The 16,580-nt window shown below is 32.0% G+C and overlaps 2 protein-coding genes and 1 long non-coding RNA gene across 9 annotated transcripts; 2 read left to right on the top strand and 1 right to left on the bottom strand.

The window, feature by feature from the left end:
* Positions 1 to 343: 343 nt before the first annotated feature.
* LOC126840350 (probable cyclin-dependent serine/threonine-protein kinase DDB_G0292550) lies at positions 344 to 5,816 on the top strand. Of its 6 annotated transcripts, none has more exons than XM_050576020.1 (5): positions 344 to 442; positions 2,202 to 2,322; positions 2,905 to 3,480; positions 3,553 to 3,582; positions 3,662 to 5,816. In XM_050576020.1, the coding sequence occupies exons 1-5, from the start codon at positions 407 to 409 to the stop codon at positions 5,686 to 5,688; spliced, it is 2,790 nt and encodes a 929-aa protein (XP_050431977.1). In that variant the 5' UTR covers positions 344 to 406; the 3' UTR covers positions 5,689 to 5,816. The 6 variants fall into 6 exon arrangements, with proteins under 6 accessions (XP_050431977.1, XP_050431979.1, XP_050431981.1 ...); XM_050576022.1 differs by having other exon boundaries at positions 2,905 to 3,582; positions 3,662 to 4,723; positions 4,856 to 5,816; XM_050576024.1 differs by having other exon boundaries at positions 2,905 to 3,582; positions 3,662 to 4,855; positions 5,237 to 5,816.
* Positions 5,817 to 6,197: 381 nt separating this feature from the next.
* On the bottom strand, positions 6,198 to 15,544 carry LOC126840184 (transcription factor GAGA-like). Its single transcript, XM_050575767.1, has 7 exons — positions 15,380 to 15,544; positions 14,983 to 15,225; positions 14,363 to 14,554; positions 14,081 to 14,296; positions 13,755 to 14,019; positions 13,605 to 13,691; positions 6,198 to 8,024 (listed from the first exon to the last, which is right to left on the bottom strand). Exons 2-7 carry the CDS (start codon positions 15,163 to 15,165, stop codon positions 7,447 to 7,449), a joined length of 1,521 nt encoding a protein of 506 aa, XP_050431724.1. The 5' UTR covers positions 15,166 to 15,225; positions 15,380 to 15,544; the 3' UTR covers positions 6,198 to 7,446.
* Positions 8,936 to 15,877, top strand: LOC126840185 (uncharacterized). 2 transcript variants are annotated; one of them, XR_007686056.1, is made up of 4 exons: positions 8,936 to 9,104; positions 11,028 to 11,620; positions 15,397 to 15,492; positions 15,576 to 15,877. It is a non-coding gene; the product is annotated as an uncharacterized LOC126840185 (long non-coding RNA). The 2 variants fall into 2 exon arrangements; XR_007686055.1 differs by lacking the exon at positions 11,028 to 11,620.
* The last annotated feature ends 703 nt before the right edge of the window (positions 15,878 to 16,580 follow it).

Raw genomic sequence — 16,580 nt, 5'->3', positions numbered from 1 at the left:
GAATACAAAATGTGTGTGTGTGTGTATACAACATTATTACCATCGCGAGTATATAGATATTATACGATATTACATATGCGCACATATATTACATTATTATTGTTATTATTATTATTGTATATTTTATATATATATATATATTACACTGTATACATAGCGAAAGCGGCGCGCGGTTCAAGGCGAACGGAGTTCCTCCTACGGCCGCGCGCGGTCCGCCAGAGGTTTTCCGCCGACGTCGTCGTGGTTGCAAAACGGAAAGGGAATTTTGCAAAGCGACTATACGACGAAGAATACATTTTGGGGATAGCGTATGTATAAAAACTAGCGATGCGCCCGCAGACGACGCGACGCGCAAGTGTGAGTAACGTTTGGCGACCGGTGAGTGTTCGCACAGCGTCTGGACGCAATGGATTTGCTTAACCGCATCACCGTCTTGACAACCGTGAGTACCTACATATGTTGATTTTTAATAGGTCGTTACGATCGCCCAAAATCTTAAGATTTTTCCCGGGTTAGTTCAGCCTGACCAGAAGTGTTGGGCCTAAGATATGTTGGCCAACGCGGCGTACATTGGGAAACTCACTGGGGAAACTGGAAAATATATTGTACACAACATACTAGTCAACAATGAATCAGATTCATCTAAAGTAGTTTGGACAATTTGTGGGTACTTTTCAGAATGATTAATAACAATAATATTAGTTATTGCATTTATAGAGAAAGAAACATTTACAAAAAAATAATTTATATGAAATACAATACGATAATGATTGTCTCCAAAAGCCTAAACTTGTGGAGGAGACGACAGTTCTGATCTATAGTGACATTCGTAAACTTATATATTAACAAACTCTCATATTAATTCAATAAAATACAATATATCTAATTAATAATTATTTACTATATAATAATAACGTGAGCCTACCGGTCAGATTTTTAATCACATAGTCATTTTTATCAATGAAAAGTTTGCACAATTAAAATATCTACCTTAAACAAATGTTGTCGATTATTGCTCACTTTTAAAATCCATAATAATTATAAAGCTTTCACGACACATTTATTAAGCCTATGCAAGTGTACTTGACAAACGTCAATTTTAGGTGAAGCTTTAGATCTTGAGATCTGACATTTAGATTAAGATGGAATATCGCATGAGGAATTTACTACAGCCCGAGTGATGGAGGTGGTTTGTTTTGGATTAGAAACGTTTGTTTAAATGAAAAATAAACATTTAAATTTTGGGCACACTCACGTGGCCATTGACTATAGTCTATAGCGGATGCGGGTGCGAATAATAATTATCTCATGTAAATATGTAAGAACACACCGTTTACTAACACTATTGTTCAACAGCGTTGGTACCATTTAGGTTATACCTGTCCTAAATTATTATTTTTTATATTAATTTAGCAAAAAATAATAGTTGAACGTTTTTAACATAAAATTGTAAACTAAAAAGTATAACTTTTAATTTTCTGAAAAAAAGGTAACAACATAATACTTGAATATTTTTCATATTTTTTTGTTTAATCGTTCAGAACTTTAGAGCCTAAAGCTAACAGTATTTGTTAATGTAAACTAACCACTGTGGCAATACAAAATCATCGTTTTGGAGTGTTACAAATTCCACGTTTAAACATTCGAGTATTTCATATTATTATTAAACACTCAAGCCATGTCTATCTTTAATAACGCTGAAACAAAATTTTAATAGCAGGTAAAAAATAAATAAATGTGACTTCTGTAATATTAAATTTAACGACTTGGAAGTACCTGAATTTATATAGGTGGCTGTAGGTAATTGTTGGTTCACGCCTCGCGATTTTGCCATAATACTATGTGCATATTATACGGTTTAAACCTATAATTTTCCACTGTCTGGCCTTAAAAAAAAAATAGTAAGATGTTAAATTAGCTTTGTTAAAATTTAATTTAGGAGGGAGGGGATTTTTAGATGGAAAATATCAAACAATAAAGACTATTCAAGATGCGTACAAAATCATCTTAAAGTCTGATTTCAATTTTCTTGTTTTTATTTTTTTTGTTTTACAATAATATTGTGTGTAATAACTAGTAAAAGGGATGTTGGTATTAATCATTATTATACTAATTACTAATAAACTTACCATATGTGTAGATCATATAATATGTAATAAATAAAATATGATATTTGTTTAATTTTCTAATATATTTTACAGATATTACTTGTTTACAAGGTTGGACTTTTTAAATGTGATTTCGATTTAAAAACAAATAATACTACAGGATTTATTCAAAATGGAGTTCAAAGAAAAGAAAGACAGTCGACACAAGTCATAGGTGAGTGATATTAGTTAACTAATTATATTTATTCTTAGTAGAACATTTCTAGTATAAACTATAAACGTACTTTTCGTTTTAAAACCATAAAAGATTTAAAGATAATTATTTTTAATACCAGTTTTTTTTAAACTTATAACTTCAAAACAAATACTATACACAAATCATAATTATAGCATCCTGATTCCTGTAATAAACAAAAATAATAGTACAGGGTTGCCAACTATAGTGTTTGTCGTCGTACATTGCCAGTGAGTTGGCAAGAGTTCTTAGTTTATTCAAAGAGACAATAGAGAATTCAAAATTAAAATCATATTTAAAAATACAATTTTAAATTAAAAATTAAAATTTTAATCATATTTTAATGTGAAAAATTGTTTGTGCTTACTTTTTAATTCAAAGTTGATAAAATTTAAGCTTATAGTGTTATTAAGTTAAACATTAAATTGAGAAATAAACGCAAAGAATTTTTAAGGAATAATTTACCAAAGTAAATTGGGATAGTAATTTTTTTTACTATTTTTAGATTAAATACTTTGAATTTGTGTAAGACATAACCAATATGTTATTGTATACTTTCAGATTTATCTCGTATGTACTTGCCTCCAAAACAAGTATTCGGCGAGCCTCAAAGTCCAAGAAACGGTTTTAATGCGCCTAGTGGTCTTGGCAATAACTGTGGCTCAGGATTATTGGGCCAAGGCAAATTCGAACCGACCGCCTCGGTAGAAAGATCCTATGATTATGCATCGTCAAACTCGGCCAACAGCGAATCGAATGGTTTAAATCCGAATAGGAAAAATTCAGCAGGCAACAGTGGAGAATATAGTAGTTCTGGCGCTTCGGTAGAAAGCAATTTTGGGGAAAAAATAAATACAAATTACAATAACGGTCCGTCAGACTTTTCGGGAAACAACTATAATTCATTATCGAATGGTTCGCCTCAAAGTAGATTTTCTCCTCTGGCCGGTCTCAACAATGGTTATGCACAAAACCAAAGACCCGAAGAAAATAATTTTGGCAAGCAACAATCCTTTAGTGGTCCACCTGTAGACGTTGGACCTGCTTATAATTCAATCGACAAAAATCATAGAAATTTCACTAAAACCAATAACAGCAGTACAGAAGGAAATACACAACGCAACTCGTTCGACAGAGGTACCGTTGAAAGTGTTGCTAACCCGTCACAATCAAACGTTAAAAACTTTAAAAGTGCTAATTTCCTATTAGGTTCAAGCGAATATTCAACCGGAGTTAATGGTAGGTATTATTACATGTTACGCGCATATAAAGAAAAACACTTGTTAATTTAAGCAATTTAATTGAGTGAATTTTACAGGAGGAAATCAAGGAAACTCTGTTGGTTTTAACCAGAGTCCCGTGGCCAGCAACAACGGCCGTGATCAAAAATATAGAGAAGCTGGTGGATCAATTGTATTCCCCGAAGACAGTCAAAACTATGGAAAATCAAGTGGTGGTGGTGGTTCCTCGTCACTCACAGACAGTTATGGTCAGTCAAAATCGTCACAATCAGCGATTCCGGGTAACGGGCAAAACTATGGAAATAACAGATGGGGTCAAACTTCAGATAACAATCCCGGCGCTTCGACAAACACATTAAAAGCGTACAACCAACAACGGCTAACTGCATCCTTTGATTCGAATAACAAAGACCAATCGATACCGCAACAATTCTCTAAAAATATTGGATCTAATTATCGAAACATCCCAAGCTCGCCGACGAATGTGAGATATAGCCAGGAACATAGCACACCCGTCATAGGTAAGGTCTCAGGCCGTTTACCTAACCAGTGGTTCAATATGATTTTGACAAGTGCTCAACCGTCGGACAGAGCTGCCGATAACAGCTTAAGAAATACAAAAAAATACTCTACTCTTGTACCGAAGGACCGATATAAAAATTCAAATATGCCAGGACAACCCAGCAACTCATACGAGCCATTGAACAACAATATTGGTAGCGGTAGTGAGGCTAGCCCGAATTCTTTCACGAGTTTTGTACCGGCCAGTGTGCTAAGTATTCAGATATCTAATAATAATTCACCAGGACAAGGAAAAAGTGTAAGCAGACTATCGAACAATAATGGCGGTTATGGAAAGCCTGGCTCAAATTCAGAGTATGGCGAACCTGGACCCAATTCCTTTTCGAATTTTGCACCTGGCAATATTCCGAATAGCCAGAGCTCTAATGCCAATTCACAGGAACAAAGAAAAAACGCATATGGACCATCTAATAACGACGGTGGTGGTTATGGCGAACCTGGGCCCAATTCCTTTTCGAATTTTGCTCCTGGCAATTTACTAAACGGGCAGAATCCTAGTACCAGTTCACTAGGACAAGGGAAAAAAGTGTACGGACCATCAAACAACAATGGCAAGCCTGGACCCAATTCTTTTTCGAATTTTGCACCTGGTAATGTACCAAATAGTCAGAGCTCTGACACTAATTCAATAGAACAAGGAAAAAGAGTATACGGACAATCCTCCAGTAACAATGATGGTTATGGCGAACCTGGACCCAATTCCTTTTCGAATTTTGCACCTGGCAATATTCCGAATAGCCAGAGCTCTAATGCCAATTCACAGGAACAAAGAAAAAACGCATATGGACCATCTAATAACGACGGTGGTGGTTATGGCGAACCTGGGCCCAATTCCTTTTCGAATTTTGCTCCTGGCAATTTACTAAACGGGCAGAATCCTAGTACCAGTTCACTAGGACAAGGGAAAAAAGTGTACGGACCATCAAACAACAATGGCAAGCCTGGACCCAATTCTTTTTCGAATTTTGCACCTGGTAATGTACCAAATAGTCAGGGCTCTAATACCAATACTCTGGAACAAGGAAAAAATGTACACGGACCAGCCAATAACGATGTGGGTTATGGCGAACCTGGGCCTAATTCCTTTTCGAATTTTGCTCCTGGCAATGTACCGAATAGTCAGAGTTCTAATGCCAATTCGCTAGCACCAGGAAAACCCACCTATGGACCTTTCAATAACGACGGTGGTTATGGCGAACCTGGGCCCAATTCCTTTTCCAATTTTGCACCGGACAATGTAGGAAATAGTCAAACCTCCAATGACGACAGTGGTTATGGCGAACCAGGACCCAATTCCTTTTCGAATTTCGCACCTGGTAGTCTTCCGAATAGGCCAACTTCCAATACCAATACCCTACAACAAGGAAACAATGTACTAGTGGCAGCCAATAACGATGCACCAAGTAATTCACCCAATTTTCAGCCAAGTTCTAGCCAAATAGATTGCGATTCAAGTGAACTAGAACCTCCTGGTAATCAACCGAGTGATGCTGCATTCTATTTTTCAAGTTCAGGTTATTAGTGTTTTACTGCAAGAGTTTGTGTAATTTAATATTAGAAACTATTACATTAGAGGTACACTATTAATTGTTGAATACGTTCTCTGTGTGTATTTTTTTACTAAATAGTTACCAATGTTTGTTTTTTTTTTTTCCGATTAATATATTGTTATTAATAAATAGTTTCCTTAATTTCCTAGAGAATATAGGAAAATAGAATATATTTTACTCAGGATTATAAATTATTTCAGGCTGAGAGACTCGGCAATCAACAGGGAAAAATTACAATGGTAGATACACATTGACATGAATGTAATATCAATAATTATCAATATTATTATTGAAATAATACATTTTACATGTATTTTGAATTTTTTCTCGTTAAAAATAATTTTGAAAAATCACGAATAAATTATTAGCAGTCGAAATAATAATAAATTACTTATTATCTTACATAAAATATATATTTGATTTTTCATTACAAATTTTAATGATCATACATAAACATGTTAAATATACATATGACATATCAAATAAAACCTCAGTTGACTCATTCTGTTTGAAAAAATAATATATCTACATATAATATATATATGTATAACATAATATTATGTTTATTAAAAATATAAACTATAAACTACATCAGTCATACACACTTTGGAACCCGAAAAAAGAAAATACTAGGTTTGCCTATAAGATACAAAAAAAAAAAAATTACAAATAAAAATTAAAATAATATACCATTAATGAATGATAAAAATCTATATAAAATAAAACCCTAATTAATAATACAAAAAAGACCCGTAACAATAGTTTTATCGGGCAACGAAAAATGAATCGTTTAAAACTATAGTAAATTAAAAGATGATGTACGACTTACATTGTTTTTTCTTTCAATACCAATTTAGAAACAAACATAAAACGTCAATAAACTGTGTATATGCCCTTTAAATAAATGAAAAAAATAAAAACGTTTATTGTTTTTCAGTCGCAACCGTTCCATTGTTAACCGACAATTATTGTTATTTAATAAAATATTCTTTGGTAAAAATACTAATGATTTTATTACATGATACGTCTATGATTAAGTCTATACAATGGGTAGGTATCGTTGGCGAAACAATAACTTTGCACATAGGTATTATCTCTTTGACTCGACTGTTGGAAAATAACAATTATACAATTGTCGAATATAATTTATCTTTGACGCTTACAATCTATATGAAATACTACAACAGTCATCTTTATAATAATAATAATAATAAAAATTAAAATAATATGATTTATGTTTATACGAAATATATTTCAGTCTTTGACTCATTTGGCCTTAACACATGGCTGCTGCCTAAATAAAGCAATTACGTGTCATTATCAAACACACGCTATTTGATTTTTTTAAATTTTATTTGCATTTATGTTATTGGCACATTGATAAAATCTAAACTAAAATAAAGCATAGTACATTTAATTTAAAATTATTTGAATAAGTATGGTATTGTTTTTTTCGATTTAGATGTTTCAACCGATCGCAAAGTCCGATACATATTATTATTATGTAAAGTAATAAAGAAGACTGTCAAAAATTGAGTGACAATTGTTATTTTAAAAATAAAGAGAAAATAAATAAACGTCTAGCCAACCCATTTCTCCCCATAAAAATAAAAATAAAAATGTAATTAGGAATTTAAAAGAAAATTTTAGACTTTAAATGCAAGTCTTTAGATGAATAAGTCGACATCGTACAGTTCGCCGACTGTTGGGGCGGGTGGAAAAAGTGGATGTTAGAGTGGCGATAGGGGGGGGCCGGCCGTAGCCTGATTAGTCAACTGATACGGTGACGGGAGATCCAATGATATTTTATTGAGGAACGGAGAAGTCGACGGTTGCTGCTGTATGATGTAGCCCCCACCGGCCGTGTTGGCTGAAGTCGGCGATTGATTAAAACAAGACACCGACGACGAGCCGGTCAAATAAGAATTGGTGTTGTTAGCCACTTGCTGTTGTTGCTGATGCAGTTGATTTTGTTGTTGCTGTTGTTGCTGTTGCTGCTGCTGCTGCAGCTGCTGCTGTTGCTGTTGGAGTTGATTAGTGACCGCCGAATTGTTACTGTACACCTGATAAGCGGCGGCTGTGTTTTGGTTACCTCCGCCTCCCATACCGGTGGTGTTGTTTGAATGATCTTTGTGGTAGATGTTGATATGAGCACGTAAGCTATATTTGTTTTTAAACACTTTGCCGCAAACACTGCAGCCGGCTGGATTGTATTCATCGCTGTGCCTGATACGCATGTGTTTCAATAGGTTGGATTTGTTAGAGATCACTTTTTGACACAAAGGACAAGGTCGTCGGCCGAGGCGGTCTGTAAAAGTACATGCAATAAAAATAAATTAATATTATTAATCTATATAAATCATCATCAATGCGCACAAAAAAATATTATGTGTATGTTAAATAATGGACCGTGCGACATTGCAACTTAGGCAGTTCCGTTGTTGTTTCAAACTTTACGCTATAAAATTCATTGCAAATGAAAAATATCGTGGACAGAGGACAAAAACAACAACTCAAATGGTTTTACAACTCATTCAACAACAACATTTGCCCGTAATATTCAATGCTATATGTACAACATATTTTCAAACAACAAGGAAAAAATTGGGCAAAATTAAAAACCATCAAAATGTATCGTTATGTAGAACTACGACGAGCATCAATGAAACGTAATCTTGTTGCCAACTCAGTTGAAATCAAATCTAGATTATCCAAACGAAATAGAATTTAGAAAGGAAAACACAATCAAAACCTTGTTCTTCCTATGTGTACCGTTCGATTGGTTAGGATTGAAAACGTTCTTTGAATACTAACGATAAAACCCCAAAATCGATTAGTATTCAAACATTTTTTTTAAAAAATCATAAAAAAATCATCAATCAGAATGATAGGAAGACGCGGCAAACAATTATTAGAGTGGGTAACAATGATGTGCACAATCCTGAAAATAAGTGGATATGTGGATAGTAAATACTGTTGTTTAATTATTATATTTTTTACAATGTAACAATATTATATTTACACAAGACCGTGGTATTATACACTCCTGACTGATGTACCCGACTTATCAATAACAATTAATTAATAACGATTCACCGGCAAGCGCGACAAGACAGATACGAGGCAATAATAACAGCAGCAACTGCAAGTAAAAAATGCGCTTATCTACTATAAAAGACACGTGAAAAATGTGTGGGATTTTAAAAGTCATCCACGGAATTCACTGGTAATGCATAATATTTTTCATTCAACGCCAATCAGTCGTCGAGTTTATATTGTACAAACAAGTTGAATCGCATTATTCCCGAGGAACCCACAGATTTCTATACTTTTTTTTTTATTACTTATAGATCTGCCAAAATATCTTCGAGGCCCTCGCCGTACACAGGTACACACACGTATACAATATTATTATAATAACAGTGAAGGGGTAAAGGTGTTAACACTGACATTTTGACATTTTTTCCCATTTCATTGCACGAATAAAAGTGTTATAATAATATACATTACATATCAGTCGGGAAAGGGTTTAGCATAATTATTTACCATTAGTCGTAGTGCACGAAGGTGGTAGGGTACATATTATGTTAACATGTTCAAGTTATAGTATGACATATCATCCCTAGACCGATATTTTTCCTCTTACAAGTTATTTCATAAAATGTTGAATGGAACAAAAAAGTTCCATAGCTTTTTTTGTATTTAGTTACAAAAGTAGCGTTCCTGAACAATTTCAAAAATGTCGGTTAACACCTTTATCCACTGACCCCCCCCCCCCTTCAACTATATGGACAAGTCATGTATTTCTTCTGTACAATGCATTTTTGTTTTCACCGTACTTAGACTCGAAAGTCAGTACTCATATTGTTGCGAGTGTGGCATACTATTGTTTTTACCCTAACCCTCTCTAGGTATCAAAATTGTCAAAAATCCCGGTTTATTTTTAACTAGACACGGCCCGGTTAAGTTGTTTTGGGTGTGCATAAATCCCATATATATTTTTTGGTAAATATAAAAAATTTGCTGGCCTTATTTTCGCCCACTCTGTTTCTTAGTGACTATCTCAACATAGGGTTGAAGGGAGAAATCGTGACAGATTTAAATGCGATTCTTCTTAACAACAAAATAGTTGAAAATCTTAGGCCCAGCTCCTCCGATTACATAATAGATTCAGTTATCAAAAATCAAAATTACATGAAGCAAGAGACTCGTTTTTTGTGAATATATTAAATACAAAAATATCCGATTTGTACTTAAATTACTAAACGGATAATTAAATACTTTCAAAGCAAGCAATCGTTTTTAATTAATACAAGCTGGTCAATCAAATCGTCAAAGGCCGGTTGTTCAAATATTTTTAAAAATATCAGTTTTTTGGCCATTGGATTTCCCCAGTTTTGAAGTATTTTTCTTAAGTACGTTTAAATGTAAAACCTAACTGAAATTTTAACTGTTCATTGCGCGTTCTGTTATGAGGTGTGAATATAAATTATTTCGAAAAAGTGTAAACTTTAAATTCTCGAAAAACGAAATTTTCATTTTAAAACTTGCTCAAATATATTATTTAGACGATTGTGAAGATGTTAAAGGAATAACGTGTAAAAAAGTTTTGATTTTAAAAAAATCTATCACATAATAAATTCCATCAAAATTGCGTTTTTTTTTTTTTGCTAAAAACAATGGGGTTTTTAACAGTTTATATTCTAAGTATAGCTTTAACAGCTGTACTAAAAAAAATTTTAAAATCCCAATATTAAACCATAGTCTATACGAAAACGTTTAATATTTAATTATTTATCAGGTATTTTATTTAATTTTAGTAAAAATTAAATGTTAATTTTTTTAATTCCATAAAGAAAAAAATTTAACTTTTAAAATAAATATTTACACAATTGTCAAAAATAGTTGAACAAACGGACAGGACGTTTAAACATCAATAATCCAAAATCGATCATGTTTCCTAAATTGTACCACACTACACGGTTTTCATAAACAAGTATAGCAAACACTACACTCGAGAATAGACCTAGCAGCCACTGACATCACTCATCATTCATAAACATGATAGTAGAGTACAATAAAAGAATCATAATCCCAACTTTAAGCTGCATTTCAATTTGTTTACAAGTCATTTTGGATATTCATTTAAAAAAAAAAATGTTTAGAAAATTAAGCCACCTATTAACAAAGCATTGGCTGCAGCACAAATAATGTGTATCTAAATAGAAATACACAGTTGAAAAAATCATACTTTTTTAGTATTTGTTGAGTGTATAATATTTGTTTACTATACTAATATTTGATTCTATAGTGCATCCAATACAACAGGCCCAAATTATACCTAATCATCTGAATCATTTACAAAGGCATAACTATAGAAAACTTGGGAGCGATAAGCTTCAACTTCCTATAAAGAATTATTTAATTACTAGATCAGTACCAAGTTAACTTAAATTTATTATTAAATTCTTTATTAATAACGATAAGCTGTTAAAAATAATTTTTTAATTTAAGCTGTTAATTCTGTTCTGTGTCGATAAAATTTGGATAAATTTCATGATAATTTGACATTAACGTACAACTACTTAACAAATTATCACCTATCAAATGACAACGTTTTCTAATTAAATTTAAACTTAGATTTATTTATTGTTTTATATCTTCCATTGTGGCTTATATTTTTGCGCAGAAAATCAATTTACCCCTCTCTTTTTTCTTTACATATTTGTCTCTTAAAGTTTCTTTTATAATTATTTACTGAGTAACATTTAACACCTAAAAGTATATGAGGTTTGAATTCAAATTCAAATCGGTAAGCAATAGCAAAATGCCAGATTGTTTGTACATTCCTTAACGTTAGACAAAGTGTTTGGGGATCTTTCATTCAGCCAACCAGACATAAAGGTAAGATTGTAATTTGGATTAAAAAATTCAAAATTGAATACTTAATTTTATTAAAGATTCAAATAGTTGTTAATTAAAATTTAAATTATTTAATTGTTGTATTCAAAGTTGCGCAAACGGATTCACCTTCTCAAGTTTCCCAATTACTAATACAATCGTATCAAGTGTTATCTACTTGAAAACAATTTTTTACATACTATTTAATCGTGCCATACTGGTTTAATGTATATGAAATCCACAAATTTGCATTGAGCAAATATATGAACAAGTGACTTGAATAAATATTGAGTTTTCAACAAATTTGAGTATAGTTTCACGATTATAACCAACCTAGAATCAATGAGCAAACAAAAAAGGCAAAGTGTTTTATGCGATATAATTTAACTACTAAATAATTTTTATTTATACATTCAGCGAAAACAGCATTATTGTAATATACGTAAATGCATGGATTTTGATCATTAATTATAAGTTGTTTATTTTATCATATTTATTATGACCTTCATTATTGAAATAATTAGTTGATAAATATACTGATTTTTAATTATATTGAAAAATATATAAATAATGTTTATATTCCATGCGCGTAATTTTTAAATTAGTCATGCATATCATAACAATTTATAATACTAGTAAACTTTCGATAAAAAATTCAAATAAATATTATAAAACATAATAACATTTGAAAAAAATCAAATAATATGCAATTAGAATCAGACTGTTTTTTTTTAACGTGTTTTATCACACAAAACAGGTATGACAAAACAATAACTTAATTTAAAGCAAACAATTATGTAATATTATATACCCACAAAAAGGTCAATGGCATTTATTTTCACTTACAGTGGGTACACAAAATAAACAGAAAAATTTGCGGCATACCAACACATTTTCTAAACAAAATGATAATTTATTATGGTTTTTTCAATTTGAAAAAAAGTTGTATTTATTCCCCGGTTTATTAAAAAAGTAGCCATTATATTACCTCCTATTATATATGTACTTAAACCAACACAAGCATTGCCGTTTATTGAAATTACTAATGTAATTCAACAAAACCTTTTCAATATTGTTCTTAAACCTTTCACTTTCTGTTCAATAATACCATGCTAAAAATTGTACTGCAGCAATAACTATTTTGCCTAGTGGAAAAAATTCTATGCTTTAAACTAAGACCATATATTTGAGACTCGTTTCTTTTGTTTAAATATACACAATAGTATATTTTTTATACATACTATACACACTATTTGTATATATATACTATACAGTGATATAGTTATATAAAGAAAGAAAAAAAAAAGGTTGAAAATTTGGATTTGAATAGTTCTTAGTGGATAGTCCTTGCACGTATCACAGTTCTAATAATATTGGTTAGAGAATTAACATCAAGCCGAAGTTAATAAAATATTATATGCTACCACAGTATTAAAAATCAATAGTATTATATTACATGAAAATGATTAATCAGGTTATCGTTTTAGGATTGTTAATTATTGAAATTTTGTACATAATTTGGTTGAATTATTTTAGTGCTCGAGACTTCCCCCGTAACAAACAATACACCATGCTCCGACCGACCAACAACCCTTTTAAAGTCCACTTACAGAAAATTTATTTCACCCGGTCGCCACCCGTTACAATCTGACATTATGCTCTTGTCGCATGTGCGTTTTGTACGCCTCGCGATACACAAATGAACTGGGGCATAGATAACAACACAGCCGGCGCGTTAAGTCCGAATGCATTAAACGCACATGATACTTCAGCGACGACTGGTTGTTGTACGTCTGTCCACAATGGGGGCAATCCCCACACTGGGCCAGGTGGGATCCTGCAAAAACATGTGCAGCGCCTGCGTGGCTCATAAGCCGTCAAAGATATTTAATTTCCAAAATCGGAAACTTATATTCTCCAAATACTATGACAATTAAGTACGCTATATTATATAAAGCTAAACACTCTTAAAAAAAAAAAAAATTACCTGCAGATGATAATGATTGTTCAGAAACAGTTGAAGGAGCTGGAGCAATGGCGAAGTCTATTCCACTTGAATTACTCATGCGGATATCTTAAACAAGTTAAAAAAATATTTTAAAAAACTGGATAAAAATAAATTCCTTCAAACCTATACCTTTGGGATCGTTTAACATTCGAGAAGCGATTAAAGACTTCTCGAATGCTGTGTTAGATTGAGAGGTGTCTTCTTCTTTATCCAGTTCAACATCTTCATACTCGTCTCCTATTTCTGCCCCTTGACCATATCGATCGTCGCTGAAACCGTCTTTTGATCCATCGTCATCTATATACCCATCACCGTCTCCATTACCGCTATCATCTATCTCGTCAACTTTAAGTCGACTTAGAATATCAGTTTCACTACAAGTTGTAGTCTCGTCCTATAAACGATCACACTTAACAGACACGTACAAAAGTATTCAAAATATTAAAAATGTTTACCATAAACTCTGTGCCATCTTCAGAATTTTTTTGTAACTTTACTGGAAGGCCTTTTTTTCGCTTGGCAGATACTTTACCGTTAGGTGACTTTGGTGACTCGGTTTTAATAGTTGCAGTCGGTGAACATGTATCTTGTTTTTCAATCTTATTATTATTAGTGGATATTTGTTGAAGAGGAGGTACAGAATTTTTTTCTAAACTAGTTCTAGTTGACTCCTAAAAAATAATGTAGTTATTAGATATTAATTAAAAAATGTAATGATAAAAGTTGAAAATATATACTAAATCAGTATTGATAGTTGAAGCTGCTCCAGCAAGGCCTCTAATTTGCAATAGTTCAGCAGTGCGTAAAAAAGATGCCAACTTCTTTTCTGATATATAAACCGTGCCTTGGTATACAAAATTGAGCAACGCTTTGACATCATCTTGGTTTACGTCTTTTAATATTACAACTGGATGCTTGCATGGATTATCCTATGATTACATTTACCATTTAATCAATTAATGATTAGGAAGATTATAATAAAGCATAATAAACACAAAACAACATTATATATATATATATATATATTTAAATTCTGATTATACATTTACAACTAAAGTTTTTTACTGTACAATTTAAATAGTTCTAGATTTTTAAAGGAATTAATTAACTAACATTTTTGCTCAGGTTATCTGAATATAAATTTAGATATTATATATACAAAAATGTTCCTTACGGATTTAATTTTTAAATATTATAAGACGTATAAATTGTTGTAACCTAGAATGTCTTGTGAATATTATGCTTTATCAATAATTGTAATCCAATTATACAATGCTATTACGTTAAAATAATTAAACAAATATTTACATCATAAAAGTTATACTGTACCTATAACGATAAATATAATTTTGCTTACCTTGAATACATTTCGAAAATACGAGCTGCACATAGACAGGACAACTTTATGCGCCTTGAACAGTTGTCCGTCACACGACAAAGTAACGTCTACTAGGTCTTCACTGGTGCGGAGACTGTCCAGTTCGGTGACCATGTTCAATGGGTAGTTGTTCCATTTCAGGCAAAAGTGATCGGCGGTCATTTTGTCTTTTGCTCAAAATCTTTTCAAAGGCGACAATACGAGGATTACACACATGAGACCCTGCGGTCAAAAGAAACACCATAAAATAATGTCATTTGAATGGCTTGTAAAAAAAACAATCACAATTCGTGTTTCTGTTTGTCGAAACGCATCGGTTACACAAACATAAACAAGCACGCCAAGTCGCACTGTCCAAACGACCAGACTTACTTACCGGACTTTTGTGTTTAGAAACATTCGTAATGGATACCGAAACGGGATTCACGTTGCACGGGGTGAATATGCCTACAGGACGAGGCCATTAATGCACACCAGCGTTCTATTTCAGTAATTATTTTAATTTTTTTTTTTATTATTATTATTAACATTTAATTAATTTGTTCTTATCTACGATGACTAATTCCACGCAGACTGTCCAACAGTGTTCAGTACAAATAATCAAAAATATGCATACGGTGATAGCACTGCATTCGTTATCAAATTGTTAATGATGGGCGTGTGATAACAATTTGTCAATTTTGATATGCCATCCTATCGATAATCGACATGTGACAACCCGCGATCCGTGTTCGACACAAAATATACAATATTTATACACTTGGTCGACCGACGTGAATGCATATTATTGAATTAAATAGTTATTACAATGAATACGAGTTGCTGAAGATTTTAACTACGTTTGGTTCGTGTAATTTAGGTGCTCCAAGGAAAGACGTTAGTATTCTAGTGACTTAAATTAACATGTACAACTATTTTACCCATCGCTCGTCGATGCTACGGTAAAATTATACCGAAGACGATATTCTGCTATTTAAATTGTATACTAGCTACCGCAAACGTTAGAAAATCTAAAAACATTAGACCGCGATATGTACATATATTTGTATAATCTTATTTATGTATTTTGCACATCTGTGGTAAATATAAAATACAAACAGTATACGATAGTGTATAATATATTTAAACTTATTAGAACTTATGACAAATAACATAGTTATTATTTTAACAATAATATTAGTGCATGTTGCAAAATCATTGGAAACAGTAAATTATGTAAGTTTTTTGTCTCTATCAAAGGAAAAACCTTTATTGTTGATTTAAATCTTTCAATACCTAGGTGTTAAAAAAAATATTTTTTAAAGGAAAAAAATTTAACTGGTTCAATTTTCAATACTTTTAAAAAACGTGTTTTTAAAGGCACATTAATATATTATATACATATTCTTTTGATAATATTTAAATTCCTATAGTTATATGAACCAACAAAAACATTTTAAAACTAAGCAGTTTTCAAATATTCACTAAACTATTTGGAATTTTTTAACTACCAAGTAGTTAATACCAGTGCTTTATATTTTAAGATGGTATAATGATTTAAAAAATAGTTTATATGGTAATAAACTGTTAATCGTTGA

Source organism: Adelges cooleyi, unplaced genomic scaffold (assembly GCF_023614345.1).
Source record: "Adelges cooleyi isolate 19-005CV unplaced genomic scaffold, UGA_ACOO_1.1 ACOO_flye_CR_arks_rails_tigmint_CR_PRNA_376, whole genome shotgun sequence".
Taxonomy (NCBI): Eukaryota; Metazoa; Arthropoda; class Insecta; order Hemiptera; family Adelgidae; genus Adelges; species Adelges cooleyi.
The sequence above is the reverse complement of the archived record's forward strand: the minus strand, read 5'-3'. Positions and strand labels throughout refer to the sequence as shown.